The sequence below is a fragment of the Leucopleurus acutus genome (assembly GCF_964270905.1).
Source record: "Leucopleurus acutus genome assembly, chromosome: 19".
NCBI classification, from domain to species: Eukaryota; Metazoa; Chordata; class Mammalia; order Artiodactyla; family Delphinidae; genus Leucopleurus; species Leucopleurus acutus.
Genome location: NC_139161.1, coordinates 19,523,442 through 19,543,414, shown reverse-complemented (window position 1 = coordinate 19,543,414; position 19,973 = coordinate 19,523,442). Strand labels below are relative to the sequence as shown.

The 19,973-nt window shown below is 54.4% G+C and overlaps 1 protein-coding gene across 7 annotated transcripts in view; it reads right to left on the bottom strand.

Annotated features, from left to right (window-relative positions):
* The window catches only part of ZNF385C (zinc finger protein 385C), a gene marked incomplete at both ends in the record, with an annotated part of 38,025 nt that extends 27,759 nt beyond the window's left edge, over positions 1-10,266 (bottom strand). For 3 of the 7 annotated variants that reach the window (XM_082860818.1, XM_082860817.1, XM_082860816.1), the window contains one exon: positions 2,038-2,290. In XM_082860818.1, coding sequence (XP_082716944.1) covers positions 2,038-2,290 — 253 coding nt within the window. Of the gene's footprint in view, positions 1-2,031; positions 2,293-10,232 lie in introns of those variants that run through there. The other 4 variants (XM_082860813.1, XM_082860814.1, XM_082860815.1 and 1 more) reach the window with 3 other exon arrangements.
* Between the last annotated feature and the right edge of the window lie 9,707 nt (positions 10,267-19,973).

The following is a 19,973-nucleotide window of genomic DNA, read 5'->3' as shown; positions in this document are numbered from 1 at the left end:
TCTTAGACAAACTTGTCTGCATGTCGTTATCTAGACAGTTCTTTCCTAACAGGCAGCTCTGTTGCCTTTTAAAAAGACAAATTCCCAGACAAATGCTGTATGTTCTCACTTACATGCAGATTCTAAAAAAGCGGAACTCATAGACACAGAAGAGAGTAGAATGGTGGTTGCCAGGGGCTGGTGGTGGGGGAAATGGGGACATGTGGGTCAAAGGGTACAAAGTCCCAGCTGTAAGATAACTACGATCCAGGGATCTAATGCACAGCACGGTGGCTGTAATTAGCAGAACTGCCTTATACGCTTGAAAGTTGTTAAGAAAGTAAATCTTAACTGTTATCTGTACACATACACTCAGAATTATGTGAGGGGATGGAGGTGTTAACTAACCTTACTGTGGTAATCATTTCGCAATATATACATGTATCAAATCATCACACTGTACCCCTTAAATTTACGTTTGTTATATGTCAGTAATATCTCAATAAAGAAAAATACAAAAAAATAAAAAATACTACAAGGTCCTACTGTATAGCACAGGGAAATATACTCAATATTCAATATTTTGTAACAACCTAAAAGGGAAAAGAATCTGAAAAAGAACATATATATATACACATATATATATATGTGTATATATATATGAATCACTGTGCTGTACCCCTGAAACTAACACAACATTGTAAATCAACTCTACTTCGATAGAAAAACAACAAAAATAAAAATATGAATACCCCCAATCAGCAGCTTGCACATAGTAAGCTGTCTGTAAGTATTTGATGAATTAATGAATGACTTTTGAACACACACACACACTCCAGAAACATCCATACAGTTGAATATGCCCTTATTCAGAGTCACATCCTGGGGTCCAGCCCCAAGTGCTCAGGTGGGGAAGATGGTACCAGCCATTAGAGTATTCCCTGCTTTGCTTATTCAGTGACCTCTGCCTGCAAGGTCCCTTCTCCTCTGACCCCTGTTCCGAAGCTCACTGCAGCCCCCCTCCTTCGGGAGGCCTTTCGTGGTACCCCCAGGTAGAATCGCCCTTTCTCCTTTGTACCCCTGGGGTCATGTCCCATGTAGCACCCACAACACTCATCTGCTCATTTCGTATCTGTCTCAGCCTAAAAGACAGTTTCAGTCTTGGGGGCCGTGGCGGGAGGAGTAAGACTGGAACGTCTCCAGGCCCCAGCACAGTGTGGGGAGCACAGTGGGCATCCCATAAACACTCACCCAAACAACAGGCAGCCCTCAAGAGGTCAGAGTGCAGCCCTCTGGCAAAGCTACCAACCTGGGCTGCAGCGTGTGTGTGCAGGACATGCTTCTGGTGGCCGCCCCCAGGAACCAGGGAGAAGTTCTGGCCCTTCCTGCCTCTCATGCTGGGCCTGGTTCATAACCTGTTTCCCCTGCCGGCCAGCAGCCTGCTGCCCCTGGTTTCTCCCATGACTCCCATGTGCCTGTCAGCTGGAATCATCCTCACGAATCCATTCACCCACTTCGCCCAGAAATCTGCCTTGCAGCCAGCGGCCCTCTTGCAGCCCAACCTCTGCAGAGTCATGCCAGCCAGGGAGAGGCCGAAATCCTGGCCAGGAGTCCAGTGGCCAAAGGGAGAGGGGCTTCTCCCCCCTCTTCCCCTGACCACCTCTCAGCCCTTAGCCGGAGTGTCGTGCACTTCGCTGACCCTGGCCTTCAGAGGCCAGAGCAGGAGCCCGGGACGCCCCGTAGGTGAGGCCCTTATCTGGAAAACTATCTGCTAGGGGGCTCCTGGCTGGAGAAATGCTGCTTAGGGGGCCTGGTCCTAAAAGACCCCACAGGGAGAGCCCCAGATCCAGAGGAGGCCTCGGACCTCAGGCCCTGAGAGACCCCACAGAGGGCTGTCTGGATGCAAAAAAACTTGACGGCATCTGGGGAACTTCAGACTCTAAGACCCCATGGAGGGTAGCCCAGACCAAAAGACCCCACAGAGAGAGGCCACAGACCCAGAGCCCCTCACAGGGGCCCAGAACCAAATCTGTGGGAGCAGCGCCCCTCCACACTGACCTGGCCCCAGGGGCGTCTTTCCCAAGCTGAGCTGCCGCAGGCGCCTCTGGTGGGCCCGCCCCCCACAGTGCACCTGGGCCTGGGCTGCCGAGTTCAGCTGGATGTTGCAGACGTCGCAGAGGGTGTACGACGGCCGTTTTCTTTCCCGCTTGGGTTTAGGTGGTTCTGGAGGCCGAGGGGGGCACTCAGCAGCTGCAGATCCCCCGGGGGGCTCCTTCTCACCCGGGGGAGATGGGCTCAGTGGCCGCTTCATACCTGGGCGGATCGGGAGACAAGTAAACAAAGGCGAGTGCAACGAATACACAGAAGGAGCAAGAGGGCTTCGGGACCCAGAGATGCCTGTGCCCCAGATCCCAGCTGAAACTCCCTGGCCTTCTGAAAGCCGCAACCTGAGGATGGCAAAAGGGAGCAGAAGGGGGGCTGTTTTAAACAAAGCAGCAGTAAAATGCAGGGGTATCTGCAAGAGTGTCAGAAATGGCCACACACTGGGGGGCCGACACCTGAGGGCTCAGAGCAAAGCGCTCAGAGGGAGAGCGGGGCTCTCAGAAAGCAGGCGACGTGGAGGGAGAGCCAGCAGAGAGGCTACTGGAGACACTAGCCTGGCCCAAGGCAGGCCAGGCGCTGACAGTGCTGGGACAGGCAGGCCTGTGGTGCCTGCTGGAGATGCAGGAGCTGCCCGCCAGAGGATGACTGCAGAAACCCAACCACCTCGAGCCCAGTGCCGGTGACATTCACAAATGGCGACAGTGTGTGAAGCCATCCCCACCCCTGCCCAACGTGGCTCCCGATGCCCCCTGCTGTTAGGGCAACAGTTGGTGTTTACACACACACGCACGCACGCGCGCGCGGGTCGCGCACGCTCTGGGCCCTGCAGAGCATGCGCATCGCCCCTCCAGGCCCCTCCCCTTCTCCTTTCCCACTCACTTCTCTGAACCTTTCCCACCCACCGGACCTTTCTGCCTCTAACTGGCTCTATTCTGCCCCTTGACCTTCCTCAGACTGAACTGGGTTGATTTTCACTTTCCTCCTGAATCTGTGTGGCTGCTTCCTGCCTCTGCTTCAGATTGGGTATTTCCCGAGGGCAGGCCTGGTGTCCCCCTCACCAGGACAGAGAATTCCTGAGGTCAGGGACTGTGTCTCTCGCTCAGAGCTGGGGAGCCCCAAGGCTAGGGCCTGAGTGAGAAGTGACAGAGCCCATTTCTCTTGTATGGGCTGAATTATGTCTGGTGACCCCCACCCTGCCCCCCCCAACAAATTCATACGTTGAAGTCCTAAATCCTAGTATCTCACAATGTGATTGTATTTGGAGAGAGGGTCTTTAAAGAGGTAATTAAGTTAAGATGAGGTCATTAGGGTGGTCCCTAATCCAATATGGCTGTTGTCCTTATAAGAAGAGGAAATTTGGGGAATTCCCTGGCAGTCCAATGGTTAGGCCTCCATGTTCTCACTGCCGAGGGCCCGGGTTAGATCCCTGGTTGGGGAATTAACATCCCACAAGCCGTGTGGCACGGCCAAAAAAAAACAAAGAAAAGGAAATTTGGACAGAGACATTTACAGAGAGAAGACCATGGGAAGACACAGGGAGAAGATGGCCATCTGCAAGCAAAAGAACAAGGCCTTAGAAGAAACCAACTCTGCCTACACCTTGAGCCCAAACTTCTATCAAACTTCTATCCTCCAGAATTGGGAGAAAACAAATTTTTGGTATTTAAGCCACTCAGTCTGTGGTTCTTTGTTACAGCAGCCTAAGCGAACCAATACATCCTCCTAAAAGACATTTCCTGTGTCTTTAGACTTGTGTTCATTTTGCAAATTAGACCCAGTGAAGTCAAGTGATGCCATAACGTTCCCATAAGGCCACATGTCTAGTAGTGGAGCCCACATCTGAACAAAGAAAATTAATTTCTCAAGTTCACAGCCAAGAACCTTGCCTGCAGTCCCTGGACCCCACCTCCTGCTCTTAGTAAGCTGCTTGTCACTTTTGCAGGCAATGTTCCCACAAAATGGGCTGTCATGACGTGTGTGGGGACTGTGAGTGAATGGAACAGAGGGGCACAGTAATGAAGAGCACGCACTCTGGGACTTCCCTGGTGGCACAGTGGTTAAGAATCCACCTACCAATGCGGGGGACACGGGTTCGAGCTGTGGTCCGGGAACATCCCACATGCCGCGGGGCAACTAAGCCCATATGCCACAACTACTGAGCCCGTGAGCCACAACTACTGAGCCCATGCACCACAGCTACTGAAGCCCACACGCCTAGAGCCCGTGCTCCGCAACGAGAAGCCACCGCAATGAGAAGTCTGCGCACCGCAACAAAGAGTAGCTCCCGCTCACCACAACTAGAGGAAGCCTGCACACAGCAACGAAGACCCAATGCAGCCAAAAATTTAAAAAATTAAAATTAAAAAAATTAAAATAAAAAAAAAAAAGAGCACGAGCTCTATATTGACCCCCACCTGGTTTCACATCTCAGCTCTGTCACTTACTGGTTGTGTGACCTGACCCTCAGTCCTCTCATCTGTATATCTGTAAAATGGGGGTGATGAGGAACAGTTCCCAAGTCATAAGGGCACTGTGAGGATTAGACAAGCTGATCTATATAAAACGCCTCTCAGGGTCCTATAAACGTCAGCACATGGGAGTCATGGGAGAGACCAGGAACAGCAGGCTGCTGGCTGGCAGGGGAAACAGGTTATGAACCAGGCCCAGCGTGAGACACAGGAAGGGCCGGAACTTCTCCCTGGTTCCTGGGGGCGGCCACCAGAAGCATGCCCTGCAGACGCCCACCTGGGCAACGGGACCTGTCCCAAATAAGGAAAGGCATATGCCCTGTCCCACTCCCACCCTATAGAAGGAAGGTATATGTGCCTCAACCAATCAGTAAAGGAAATTTTCACCTCGGACCATTCTTTTGTTTTCTGGCTATAAAAACTGATCAATAGCACATGACTACTAGGAAGTCGGCCCGCTGTTCTGGCAGTGACCCTTCCCTCTAATAAATTCTATCTTCTTTACGTTCTGCTTTGTGTCTGGAAATTCTTTTCCAACCCGCGTTCGGACCATGACAGCATGGAACAGCCTTCCTTACAGCCCTCAGAACAAACTAACCCTGATGACACTGATTTTAGACTTCCAGCCTCCAGAACTGTGAGACAAGACATTTCTATTGTTTAGGCCACCTGGTTTGTAGTGCTTTGTTATGGCAGCCCTAGAAAACGAATACACCATGGATCTGACCCTTGTGCAGTCCCAGGTGCCTGGTGACTTGAGGGACCCTGGCACTGTGCCTGGTGGTTTGGCTGGGCTGCAGTACAAGAGATAGCCTCCAGGTGGCGCAGAGAGCATCTAGCGGGAAGATAAGAGGTGGAATTCGGTACCCCACCCGGCAGGGTGGTGGACCCCACTCCTCCACACTCTTGAGGCAACTAGGTTGCCCCTCTGAGCCATGCCAAACTCCTGGGCACCATGTCTGGGGTCCAGGGGACAGCTCTGCCCACGGAGGTTACACTGGAAAGTCACTCCATCACCTTGTGAGATTCTACTTCCTCTCACCTCTAGATGGAGGTCATCACAGCTATTCTCCTGCCTTTACAAGTCTTCCCCCACTCTCCCAGCAGGAAAGAGGAGCAGGAAGAAAGTACCAGGTATGGGTATTGGGAGGTGGGTCCAACCAGCCAGGGGGAAGAGGCTTCAGGGGAATGAGATTTTCCGGGCCATGCCCAGGAGAGCTGCCTGCTCCACCAGCAAGGGGACAGGGGGATTTTGAAATCTCAGTGCAACTTATGACAGGCAGGCCCAGGACATAGCCCAAGAGAGCAGACAAAAAATACCTGCCATGGGGCTGATTAAACCCCTGTGATATACAGCCTCTGAGCTCACAGAGCCCTCCTGGATTCCGGGGCTAATTGTGCCCCCCCCCCCCCCCCCAGCCAGGCTGCTGGGGCTGCTGCAGCCTGCCCTGCCTAACCCCGGCTTCACAGCTGTCCTCTCAGGAGCTCCATCACTCCAGCTCAGCTAAGGCTCCCAGCAAGAAAATGTGGAGGGGTGGGCAATTTTTAGGGCACACACAGGTCAGTCTAACCCCTGCTGTGGGCATCAAGAGGCCAGTACACCCCCTGCTGGCCCCTATTCAGAACCAGCATGACTCACTCTCACTGGACCCACATTTGGATAGGACACACTGTCTTTAACAAAAGAGGAAATCGAGTCCCAGAGCAGGGGAGGGGACTTGCTTCAAAGTACATGGACAGGCAGTACAAGAACTGCTTCTGGAAGCTTCCCTGCTTCCCTCTCTACCACTCAGCTGCCCAGACCACCTCTTCTTTATCATTACACCTCTGTTTACCGAGAGCTTACTGTGTGCCAGGTGCTTTACACACAGGACCTCTTAAACTTCACAACCCCATGAGGTGGGTACCATTATTGACCTATTATCCCACTTCATAGATTAGAGAACAAGCATGGAGAGGTTTCATGGCCCCGTCCCACCTCTCCTTAAAGCCTGCCAAGTCCTGATCTGAACTGCTGGGTGGGAAGGGGGGCTACGGATACAGAGAAGGGCTTCTGGGGAGGCTCAGGGATGCCCAGCCCCTACCTGGCAGGCAGGGAGGTGCTACACCCTGGGCAGGGAGAGTGGGGGCCAGAGCTAGAGAGGCGGGGAGTAAGGGGTGTGAAGACAGGGGGAGAATTGAACTTAACTTGGGAAAAGACCAGGTGAAAGCAGAGGAAAAGAGCATGCGTGTACCCAGGTGTCTGTCTGTCTGATTTACACGGGAAGCGGGTAAAGCTCCCTCTGTTCTCACCTTCCCTGAGAGATGGGCTGAGGCTGCAGCAGGGAGGGAGCCAGTACTTGAAGGCAGGCTCAAAGCAGCGCTGCAGAGTTGATGGAGGCCAGGGCTGCTGTCTGCCTGTCTGTCTGTGTGTCCATCCATATGGAGCTAGAGGGGGTCAGAAAGGAGCACTCAGGCAGGCCCCAGGGCCCATTTCCATCCCTTCTTCCTGGGCGACAGTGGGCTTCAGGGCCCCAGGTTTCTTCTTTTCTTTTTCTTGTTTTGGCTGCATTGGGTCTTTGCTGCTGCGCTCGGCCTTTCTCTAGTTGCGGCGAGCGGGGGCTACTCTTCGTTGTGGTATGCGGGCTTCTCACCGCGGTGGCCTCCCTTCTTGTCCAGCACGGGCTCTAGGCATGCGGGCTTCAGTAGTTGTGGCTCGCAGGCCCCAGAGCACAGGCTCAGTAGTTGTGGCACCCGGACTCCGTTGCTCCGCAGCATGTAGGATCCTCCCGGACCAGGGCTCCAACCCGTGTCCCCCTGCACTGGCAGGTGGATTCTCAACCACTGCGCCACCAGAGAAGCCTCTCTTTTTTTCTTTTTAATTTATTTGGTTGCACCGGGTCTTCCTTGCAGCACGCGGGCTTCTTAGTTGTGGCATTTGAACTCTTAGTTGTGGCATGCACGTAGGATCTAGTTCCCTGACCAGGGATTGAACCTGGGTCCCTTGCACCAGGAGCGCGGAGTCTTAACCACTGCACCACCAGGGAAGTCCCAGAGCCCCAGGTTTCAGTGGAGTCCTCGGGCACTGTGTGGGATTCTCTGACTGTACTATCCAAAGAGGGGTGGATAGAAAGAACTCTGGAGGCCGTAAGTGCAGAGCAGGGAGTTGTTTCAGCCGCAGCCTGGGGAAGGGTGTCCTCAGGAAAGCGCTGCTTTTGCCAAAGGATTAACAGGAGAGGAAGGTTCTAGGTCTGTCTCCAGCCTTTGGCAGGGCATGAAGGGCTCCCTCACCAAACCCTTAATGAGCCCAACTACACTCCGGTATTTTTCCCCAGGTCTGTCAATATCTACCGTCCCGCCTCCCTGAGCCAGGTCCCAGGCCCTGCCTCTGAGAAGGGAGCCTGGCTGGCCAGCCAACCTTGGGCCAGTCCCTGCCCCTCTGGGCTTCAGTTCCCCTTCTTTAAAGAGAGAGGGTGGGGCTGGGCTAATCTCTTAGGTCCTTTGCAGGTGGGCAGTGGCAACACAGAGCAGCTGCCTCTCAGATTGGGGTGGGAGGGGGGAAGCCAAGTTGTATTTGTCTGTTTCAGCTGCCAGAGAAAGGCAGGGTGGGGATAGAGAAAGAACTGCCCCATGGAGAGTGTCCATTGCCATCTGGGCACTGTGTAGACAGCACCTCCATTAACCCTCATAACAACCCTGTGAGGCTTCACAAATGAGGAAACTGAGGCTCACAGTCGAAAAGAGAGGCAGGTGAAAAGGGTCAGTTCTGTACCATCCTATGATGAAGGGGCAGGGGGTGCACACCGCGGCGGCCCCCGTCCCCGTCACTCACAGGGTCACGAGCATGAGTGTGGGATCGTGCCTGGAAGAAGAGAGGCCTCATCCGTTCTCGTCCTAATGGAGTGTGAGCCCTCCTGGGCCTGGCTGCCCCCTCAGTGTCCCCAAGGAGCCACCACTGAGCATTTTGGTCTCTCTTTCCTGCCACTTCTACTCTCCCAAGGCTGACACTTTGCAGGGTGAGGAAGGGCAATAACTCACTTCAGTTGTGCGGCCACCATAGAGCGGCACCCAACATGGGATGGCCCAGAGAGCTGGGGTCTCTCAACTCACACAAAAGACTCCCCAAAGGAGTCAGAGACCCCCACCTCGAGGAGTGGGATGGCCCGAGCGGGGGCAGCCATGGCAACCCCCAGCCCACACGTCCTTGCTTGGCCAGAACAGGAGGCCCTGGGGCTGGGCAACAGCCGGTCCAGGTGTCAGATGCGGCGGGGTGGGGATCCATTAGGCAAACCAAGACAGCCATGTCTGTCTTCCCGCCCGAAGTGATGACAGAGAGAGCCGGTCACCTCTCCCTGGGGACTACTGGGTGCTGGGGATTTCAAGGGTGAGCTGGATAAGAGGTGCTGAAAGTCAACACTCCAGCTCCAAGGATGGGAGAGAGGGGGCATGGGAGGTGACGGACAGCGATGGCCCAGAGATGAGGTCACCGTCCCCCCCCGACCCTCTCTTCCCCCAATCTGTCCTCACCCCCTATTGGCTGGGAGTCCCAGAGGGCCTCCTTCCCTCCTGACACCCCCAGAGATAAGGGCTGCCTCTCCTGGACACTGAGACTCCCCTGAAAGACCCTCAGGCCACCCTCAGGAAGGAAGTCCTTCTTGCAATCCAAGCTGCATCCCTCCTGCAGGGTCCACAGTGGCAACACAGAATAGCTGCCTCTGAGGTGGGGGTGGGGGAGGGGCTATGAGCCTCAGTACCCCCTGTTCTAGCCTCTGCTGCCAGGCAAGGCCTAGGAACCTTACTTGCTGTGCAGGAGACCCTCCACACCGCCTGCCCAGGACGCTGGCACAGCTCAGCCTCATCCACCGCCTGCTCGCCCAGCACAACCCCCCATAAGACTGAACAGTGGCTCCCCCAATCCGTGCTCCCCATCGCGATTGTCCCACAATGGGGAGCACCTCCCTATCAGCACTTCCAAGTTGGGGCTGAGTGAATGCGTCCTGAGAGCCAGAGGAAGGAGGGTTGAGACGTCCTAGGACTGTTTGAGAGTTGTGGGTGGGAGAGAGAACCCTGCCTCCCCCTTGGACCGCGAGGGCCAACCTCTGCCCCTGACCCTGAGAGAAGAGGAAGCATTCTGCTTGAAGGGGGCGGGGCGGGCAGGAAGGCCTCCAAAGACGGTGAATGAGGGGGATGGGACCCGGGGGTGGAGAGCATACTCTTTGCACCCCTGCCCCAAAAGACAACAGATCTCCCATCCCCCACCCCTTCCATTCTACTCTATCCCAGGGGCTAGTAAGGGGGGGTTGATTTTTGGAGTCTCTAAACAACTTAGACGAAGAAGGTAGGTTATTTGGTGGAGCCCCCTGTCTGCAGAGAACGGTCCCCTCCTTTTTAGGATGGGAGTCTCACCGTCTCTGCCCCGTGGTCCCCAGCCTCCCTTCCCCTACCTCCTGGGAGCTGGAAGTCCTCTGGCCATCACCCTTGTCCCAGCTGCCAACCTCTGTTTCCGGTTAAGTCGTGATTCTTGTCTCCCACCTTCCCCCAACACAAGGCGGGGCAGGGTCCTCGCCGCTGCCACCAGCCCTACAGAGACACCAAAACCGCCACCCCGCGCGCGCGGGCCCCCTCGGGCGCTCAGCCCCAGCGGCGCGTCGGTCCCGGTTGGGGAGCCAGGAGTGCGGTCCCACGGCCCGCGCCCGCCCCTACTTGAAGGGCGCTCCCGACCGGAGCGGGGCCGCATCCAGCCGCCCGCGGCCACCCGGGGCGATCTGGATTCTCGGCTCGCAGAGGTGAGCGGCGGGTGAGTCCCGGGCCCCCGCGTCCCGGGGCAGCCGCGGAGTCTCCGGAGCCCGCCCCTCGGCGGCCCGCGGGAAGCAGGTGCCAGGAGCCACGCCGCCCCGAACGGAGGGCAGGCGAGCAGGCTGGGAGAGGGGTTGCTCCCCTCGATGGGGCTCCCCAGGAAGGAGAGGAGGGGAGACCCAGGGGCTCTCCTGGTGGCGGGGCTGGACCCATGGGTGAGTATCCTCCCTACCCCTGGCTGGCCAGTCCTGAGCGCTCCTCGCCTTCGGAGGGGTCCCAGAGCTTAGGGGAGGGGACCCCAAAGTGGCCACCTCCCAGTGGCCTGCTGTGACCTTCCCTACCCCTTTGTAAACCAGCCCCTCTTCTCGGGGGAAGTTCAGGGAGAAGGAGGAAGCTGACATTCATGGAGCACCTCCTGGGTGCCAGGAGGATGGCATTCAATCCTCATAACAACTCAGCCCAGATTGGTTTGATTCCCATTTTACACACCAGGAGATGAAAGATTGGGGATGTTAAGCAACTGGTCCAAAGTCACTCAGGAAGTGAGCGCCGAAAAGGAGACTCCAGGTTGCCCGGAGGTCAGAGCACCAAACCAGGCCGGTGCGCCTGCTGGGGAAATATCACCGGTGTGTGCGGCTGGGAGACATTTCTGATTCTTCCCAGGGAATCAGTGCACTGGGTCTGGGCTGCATCAGGGCACAAGGCAGGGGTATGAAGCCAAGCAGAGGAGGGCAGGAGGCAGGGGCCAGTGGCATAACGTCCTAACAGCTCTTGCCGTCATTCCATTATTGGGGAGTCCCCCCAAAAGGGGATGGGAATGGCTCATGTACCTAAAGAAGATGTACCACTGCTGCTCACCCCACCTCATGCTCCGGGTAGGCTTCACGTGAAAGAGGCCTTCCAGAGAGGAGGTCCCGCTGTGGGGAGCCCTGGAGATGCCATGCCCGCTCCCTCCCAGCACTTCTGGTTCTCACACCCACCAACTGGTTCTCACACCCACCAACTCACTCCTGTCTTGAGGCCTCTGCTGTTGCCTCAGCCTGGAACTGATCTTCACAGGGCTGTTTCCTCGTCACTCAGGCCTCAACTCCAATATCACCTCCCCAGGACCCCATTTCCCCAGCCCCATTATACTTTATCCCAGCCCCTGGTTAACTTCCCTCTTAGCACATCTCCCAGGATGTAATGCTTTTGCCTGTCTCCCTCATGGGGGCAGGGCCTTTATTTCCCAGATATCGGAAGCACCAGCGCAAAGCTTGATGCGTACCTAATAAATGCTCCATGTGAAGAGTTGTTGAACGAATGCATGAATTCATTTCCACGCTAAGAGTCAATCCACATTAAAGTGTACACTTTAAATGGGCGAATTGGGCTTCCCTGGTGGCACAGTGGGTAAGAATCCGCCTGCCAACACAGGGCACACGGGTTCGAGCCCTGGTCCGGGAAGATCCACGTGCCGCAGGGCAACTAAGCCCGTGCGCCACAACTACTGAGCCTGCGCTCTAGAGCCCGCGAGCCACAACTACTGGAGCCCGCGTACCTAGAGCCTGTGCTCCGCAACAAGAGAAGCCACTGCAGTGAGAAGCCCGCGCACCTCAACAAAGAGTAGCCCCTGCTCACCGCAACTAGAGAAAGCCTGCGCCCAGCAACGAAGACCCAACACAGCCAAAAATAAATAAAATTATTTTAAAATGGGCGAATTGTAAGCTATGTGACATATCTCAATAAAGTGGTTACTCACAAATCAATCAGTGCAGGGTGGGGCTGACAGTCATGGTCCACCACGGGTACCTCGCCATCCCCCAGCACACACCCCCCCCCCAACTTGATCCAGTCACATCTCTCTCCGTCACAGTCCACATCCTGTGTCTGTCCATGGGGAACTGCAGTTGCTCAGACTTGGAAGGGATCTTAGCGGTCATCCTGTCCCTTCTGTAACTTGTCCCTGACAGGTTAGCCTCTGGCCTCTGCTTGCCTATACCGATGACTCACTCTCTCACAACACAGCCCATTCCGCTGATGGATGGTTCTCGAGGATAGAAAGCTCATCAACATGGGGTCTGGAAGTTGCTTTCCTGTAATGCTTGTGCAAGGGTTCTAGAGCTGCTCTCTGGCAATGCAGAAAAAGCCCACCCCGACTTCCACAGCCTGCCGAAGACGGCTGGCAGTCTCTTCCTCAGGGGTCTCTTTTCCCAGCAAAATAGACCTATTTCCCTCAACTTTTCTTTCCCTTACATGGCCACCTCCTCCAGGAAGCCCCTCCTACATGCTCCTAGGGCATCTCCTATGGGCTCCAACACTGCGCTTATCATACTGTATTGAACTGTGTCCCCGAAACCCTGCCCCAGCCAACCCACTGTGCTGAATAGGCTAGTTCTGGGCCTTTACTCATTCCCTTCTGCTCAGTCCCTTGCATGGTGATCCAGTGACCTGAACTGCACAACTCAATAAAAATTTGTCTCCAGAGGTTTTATGACCCCACTCATATCCCTCATTAAACTTACTTAGGCTTTCAATGTCCTGCTTAGAACAGAGCAAAGGAGATAATCACCTCCCCCAATCCTCCATCCTGTCCTCTATGAATGCTGCCCAGCCCTTACCTTTTCTGCCCTCCTGAGTCAGCTCTATATAGAGCTGAGGGGACCTCCCATGTCTACTTTCACGTGATATGTTGGCAAGTTCAGCCTCCCCATCTAGTTGCCCAGAGCGTGATTTCTTGAACTATGACCACCAGACCTTGTGTTTGGGCTTGCTGGCTCTCCCATTCTGCCCAGCCTGATGAAATCATTCAACAGGACCCCAAGTGCCAGCTTAGTGCCACCACAGAGACGTGGCTTCACCTAGATACACAGGGATAACACGCCCTTGAACTCCAACCCTGCACACACACACAACACTGCTCTCAGCTGTGAGCCTTCTGCCTTCCAGACCCTTCCCACAGCTTTACCGATCCATTTTATCCTCCCAAATAGCCTTGAAAAGTCAGTATTCCTCTCCTCACTTTAAAGATGAGGAAAGGGAAGCTCTGAGAGGTTAGTTTACCTGCCTGAGGTCACACAGTAGAAAGGGTTGAAGTTGAACCCCATCTGGTTGACTCTAAACTCTAGGGCCTCTTTCCTCTATGTAATGGTGCCTCTAAAGGCCTTATCCCAATATACCCAGACATTTTTCCTATAAAGGTGGGTGAGGAGGAAGAAAACACAGAAAACCTCTTCTTCGTCATGAGAGCTGGAGGTGCCAGGTTGGGCTGGTGCTCCCTTTCCCGCCCATCACTCATCCAAGGAGGGATTCAGGCCCCTAGTTATTGTCCTCCCACTCCAATGCCGCCAGAAAAATGACCCTTAGTCTAAATAAGGCTACGGAGTCTCTAGTTGGGCCACTCAGTTCTCCCTACTGCTCAGTCTCATCCCATTATCTCCTCTTCCTCTGTTTTGTCTGTGATGAATCCTCAGCCCTAGAACAGTGCCTGGCACACCAAATGCAACCAACACATATTGCTGGATTTGAGGGATGAACCAACTCTCACTGTGGGCACAAAAAATGGATTGGGTTCCTTGCTCTGGCTGTGTGGGCTGAGGCAAGTTACTTTCCCTCTCTGAGCTTCAGTTTCCTTATCTGTAAAACAGGACAATTAACAGATAATAGGGCTTCCCTGGTGGCATAGTGGTTAAGAATCTGCCTGCCAATGCAGGGGACACGGGTTCGAGCCCTGGTCCGGGAAGATCCCACACGCCGTGGAACAACTCAGCCCGTGCGCCACAACTACTGAGCCTGCGCTCTAGGGCCCGCGAGCCACAACTACTGAAGCCCGTGCGCCTAGAGCCCGTGCTCCGCAACAAGAGAAGTCACCACAATGAGAAGCCTGCACACCGCGATGAAGAGTAGCCCCCGCTTGCCACAACTAGAGAAATCCCGCGCGCAGCAACAAAGACCCAACGCAGCCAAAAATAAATTTATTAAAAAAAAAAATTTGTTTTAAAGAAAGGAAAAAAGAACACATAATAACATGGTAGAGGGTGATGTGAGATCATCCCTGCAGAATGACTGACATAATATGTGCCCAATTAATAAAACGGGTATCATTAATGAGGTGTTATGGTCCCTGCTTTAGAGACGGGGCGCCGGGGCTCAGAGAGGTGAAGGGACTTACGTAACACACACAAGCTGTTATGCCCAGCTTGGAAGTGGCCCATACAGAATGGGAGCCCGGTATGTCTGGCCTTAAGGCTGTGCCCTTTTCCCTGCACCGCAGGGCCTCCCCTGAGTGCTCAATAAATATAAATCCCTATCACAAAGATAGGAGATGGTTATACTAATCATTCTTACTAATAACACCAAGGGCCCCAGCTGAGGCAAAGCCTGTAGCAAAGGGGCTCAGGAGAGGAGCCAAAGACCCCTGCCCAGACAGCAGCTCCTGTTCTGCTCATGGCCCCACCTGGGGTTGGGGGTGCAGAGTAATTCTAGGCCCCTGTGTTCCAGGAAGGCGGGGGAAGCCCCAACCTCAGGTGGGCCTGCCCTGTCCATCATGGGTCCTTTCCGTTCCCACTGAAAGGGCAGAATCACTAACGGCTGAGAGCCCTCCCCCCATTTTGCCTCCTAAAATAGCCCAGAGCCACCATGTGCCCAGGGCGTCTCCCCACTTGTTGCAAATCCCTCTGAAATTAAATCCCCATCCTGCCCCAAGCAGGATGGCACAACCTGCTGCCGCCGCCGGGCTCTATGGCTGGCCGGGCTCCCCCCAGGGGAAGCTGGGACAGCTGTCCTTCACGGTGACCGAGACATAAATCCCCAAATAATGAGACAGGCGCTGGGAACACAGAACCAGACACGGTGCTAATTGGTTTACTTCTGGGCAGGCATGATGTGGAGACAACAGCCACAGGCCTCGGTTTCCCAGCCGGGACGATGGGGTGGGGAGACGTGGTGACCTTCTGGGTCCCTGAGTTTCTGTGCCCTCTGACTGGCTTCACACCCAGACTCGCCAGCAGTTCCTTCCTAGAACATCAACTTCTTAGATGTAAAAGGGAAGGACTGGGATCCCCTGGTCCAGGTCTTGAAGTAGGGAGGCCCGAATCATGCCTACCATGATCTAAAAATACCTCTTTCCGCTAAGAACAAAAACAAAACAGAACACAAAACCAAAGGTCTCAGCCACCTCAACATGCATGAGGATAGGGGTGGGGAGGCGGGGAGGGCCCAGCACAGCCTCCCTGCTCCTCGCGCATGGTCAGTAGTGGATTCTTGGACGCGCAAGAGGTCCTCAGTTTTCAGTAATCAGGATGAGATTCTCACATTAAACTTTAAAAGTCTTTGCTCAAAAAGAAGCAGCAGCGTGAAGTCAGAAAGGGAAAAACAAATATCATATATTAACGCATATATGTGGAATCTAGAAAAGTGGTACAGATGAACCGGTTTGCAAGGCAGAAATAGAGACACAGATATAGAGAACAAACGTATGGACACCAAGGGGGGAACGTGGCGGGCGGTGGTGGTAGTAGTGTGATGAACTGGGAGATTGGGATTGACATGTATGCACTAATACATATAAAATAGATAACTAATAAGAAAATAAATAAATAAAATAAAACAAACAAACAATAGAAAGAAGCAGCAGCAGCTGACGCCTTCGACTCCCTCGACTTTGCCACCATCACCCACTCCTGGAAACATGGCCAGATGAGCTCCAAATACGGGCCACACGGAGGCTCCATTGCACTGGCTTAGAGGCAGTAGGATGGACAGGACGACCTTTCCAGGCCTGGGCTGCTTCTGAGTTGTGGTGAGATGGAAAGGGGAGGAGCCAGGGGAGGGGATAAGTGTGTGTCTGTGAAAGTAATCTGGGGGAGTCTCATGAGAACCGGAGTAAGTTGGAATCAGGGAAACATGCATTTAAGTACGACTCTGCCACATACTGACCTGTGACTGGGAACACGCCCTTTTCCCCACATCTCAGTTTCCTGATCTGTGAAATGGGGATGACAATAATAATAACTAATAATAACTCCCCTAACCCAAGGCTGGCAGCTAAGAAGATTAAATAAGATAACAAAGAGAAAATACCCTGCAGGCTATAGAGAGCCATTGTGATGTGAGGGGATGACATTGTTAGCTAAAGCAGGAGGGACAGTGGTAAGACTGCAGAAAGAACTTCCTCACAGCTGTGCAATGGAAACTAATGGGGCAAAAGAGAGGGAAGACAAACGGGCCTGGGCAGAACCCCCAAAACCTCACCAATGATCCCCTTTCCCAACACAGGGTGCCCTTCCGCATACCCAGACTAGACCCCTCCCCTCCTGCCTGTCATCTTGCCTCACAAGGCTATCAGCCCGTCCCCAGGCTTTCCCAGCCCAGAGCTATATCCAACTTGTTTTTGTTACCAACGCAATGGAAATTATTTCAACCTCCTCACTCAGCTTGGCAAAGCTGCCTGTGTTGTGTAGGAGAGGCCGAAGCTGGAGGAGAGGAGGCTGGGAACTGACGTGTCCACAGCAGGGGTAGCCCCCTCCCCAGAATATTCATTGCAACAGCAGCAGTCTAGAAGGCAGTCAGCTTACTGGGGGGACTTCCCCATACTGCCCCATAGAAGAGAAGGAAAGGCTGAGGGCCCAGGGGTCCTCACTGGGACCTTGGCTACCTTCCCTCTTACTTAAAGAGCTGTATTCAGAAGAGGCCGGGAGAGGCCCTGACTACCAGCCAGGATCAACCCTGAGGAAATTAAGATCTTTGAGTTTCCCCAACCCACCCTTCATTTCCTGATGCTTTTATTTAGTTAGTTTGTCCAGCAGAATGCTCCCACCCCACCGGACCCTGAGGTCCTCTCCTCTTCCTCAGTATAAGTAACTGAACTTAACGCATCCTAACCTCAGAAGGATGGAGGCAGGGGGAGGCTGAGAATCTGGGGTCACCTGGGGCACGAGGTGGGGGAGAGACTCCAAGCCCACTGGCTGAGGGAGATGGTGGGGTGGCCGCGGTCCACCTTGCTGGCCAGGGAGCAGCAGCCGACCACAAGGAGTCCTCCTCTCAAATCAGTCGGGTGGGTGGAAGCACGTGGCCGTTGCAGGCCATGAAGGAAGCCTTTCAAAACCAGCAGAGAGGCTCCAAGAAACGCCCTGGGGATGGGCTGTGTCAACATGCCCTATGCCCCCCAGGCCCTCCGCTCAGCCTCCAGGCTGCCAGGCTGCTTCCCACAGTAGAGGCTGCCAGAAGGCCTTGGCTGGGAGACAGCCTGGGGCCCAGGACAGAGCCTGGGCTCTGGAGCCATCAGACCTTGGGCAAGTCGCTTCACCCCTCTGATCTGTAAAATGGGCACAATAGAAACTACCTTGCAGGGTTGTTGGGAAAATTAAGGGATATATATGGAGAGTGTCTCCCTTTGGGCCTGGCGTAGAGTAGGGGCTCGATAAACTCACTCAATAAACATTCATTGAATACCTACTCTATGCCAGTCCCTCCATTCTATGCCCTGGGGATCCAGCAGTGAACAAAAGTCCTAAGGGTCCCTCATGGGGCTTGCAATCTAGGGAGATGGTCAGGTCAATACGCAGACAAACACACAAGGTCGGGGAGAACAAGAGGCCAGGAAAGGCCTCTCTGAGGACAGGACGGTTCAGCCCAGAGCTGGCTGATGTGAGGGACAGGCCTGCTTGAGGGTCCTCAACTGTAGCTGCTTACTGGAATCACCTGGGCAGCTTTGAAAATGACGCTGGGGCCCCTCCCCAGGGATTCCGATGAACTTGGTCCAGGGTGCATCCTGGGCACCAGGACTTTTCAATACTGCCCAGGTGATTCCCATGTGCAGCTAAGGGTGAGAACCCCTCACCCTGCAGTTTTCCCCAATGGCTGGTCCCTTGAACATTACCTGGGAGCTTGTTGGCCATCCTGGGCTGGGCCCCAATTCCAGGGGTTCAGATTCAGGGGCTGGCGTGAGGTTCAGCGTCTGCCTTTTTAACAAGCACCCAGGTGATTCTGAAGAGCAGACAGGCCTAGAGATGTGTCTGGGATTCCAGCACTGTCCTGTCCAGAGCCACGCCCTGCTGCTTAGGAGCAAAAGGACCCACCTGTCTGACCTCAGCCTGGGAAGCCCCGCCTCCTTTCTCAGGCAGTCAAGTTCTGCGCATGCTCCTAGGCTTAACCGTGAAGACGGAAGGTCCCCACCGCTGTGGGCTTGGACTCTGTTTCCTCAGCCTCTTGGCCGAAGCCCCCACGCCATTCTGTTCCATGTCCACGTTTCATGTCCAACCATGTGGCTCCAAGTCTGGCGCCCCACAGGTAGGACTCGTCCTGGTTGAAGGAGTACCAAACCTACCCCAGCCTCTGCTGGACACAGCTGCTCCCACAACTGGGCCAAAGGCGGCAGGGTTGTGACCTGCTCCTGGAAATCCCTGCTCCACCCCCTTCTCCTGTCCTGGGTCTCTGATCCCAGGACTCCTCCCGTGGAGTCTGACTTCTCTCCCTCCCACTACACTCTCAGCCCTGCCCTAAGGACCATGCCCTGGGATGGGAGAGAATCCCCTTACATCCCTGCTGAAGAATCAGGTCCCCGCCCCGCCTCATGCTTTAGCTGCCTGGCCTAAGGGATGCTCACCCTTTAGGGAAGCAGCATAGTATAGCCATATCCCCACACTGGGTTCAAATCCTGCCCCTGCCACTTCCCAACTGTGGGACCTTGGCCACCTCTGTGCCATAGTTTCCCCATCTGTAAGATAAGGATAAATAGTATCTTTCTTAGAGAGTTGTTATGGGGATTAAATGAGTCAATATTTGTACAGTGTTTAGCAAACAGGTACATCGTACATTATGTGTGTTTGTTAAATAATATTTAAAAATATATGATTCCACGGGCTTCCCTGATGGTGCAGTGGTTAAGAATCCGCTTGTCAATGTAGGGGACACAGGTTCGAGCCCTGGTCCAGGAGGATCCCACATGCTGTGGAACAACTAAGTCCGTGCACCACAACTACTGAGCCTGTGTGCTGCAGCTACTGAAGTCCGCAAGCCTAGAGCCCGTGCTCCACAACAAGAGAAGCCACTGCAACAAGAAAGCCCTCGCACTGCAACAAAGAGTAGCCCTCACTCGCCGCAACTAGAGAAAGCCCACACGCAGCAATGAAGACCCAACATGGTCAAAAAATAAATAAATTAATTAATTAATTAATTTTTAAAAATACACGATTCCAGGAAGGTGATGCTTTAGTCAGTCAACAAAGTGGGTCCTGACGATGCGCTAGTTCTGGGAGGCTGGGATTAAGATTCCATTTTACAGGCGAGGAGACTGAGGATCAGGTCAGTTACTTCAAGCCTTCTCCCTTCAAGCACCCCAAGGCCCACCTCCCTTACTCCTCAGGCGCCTGGCCTGGCCCAGGTGGGCTCTGTGCCCTGCACCGACAGAGGCCCCTTTGTACCCCTGCCCAGGGTCACACCCAGAGCTCGGAGCCACGGACCAGACAAGCGCCTTGTGTCTGGGTCTGTTTCACGGCCAGATCTGTGGTCACCCTGGCTGCTCCAGCCATGTGCTCTGGGCAGGTGGGTCTGAGGGCCATCCCCACCCCTCCCAGCCCCCCACCCCAACTTCAGCAGGGCATCCTTCACCCTCCCTCGCCACATTCAGCCAGGAGACAGACTGGGAGGGAGCCCCGAGGAAAACACCCT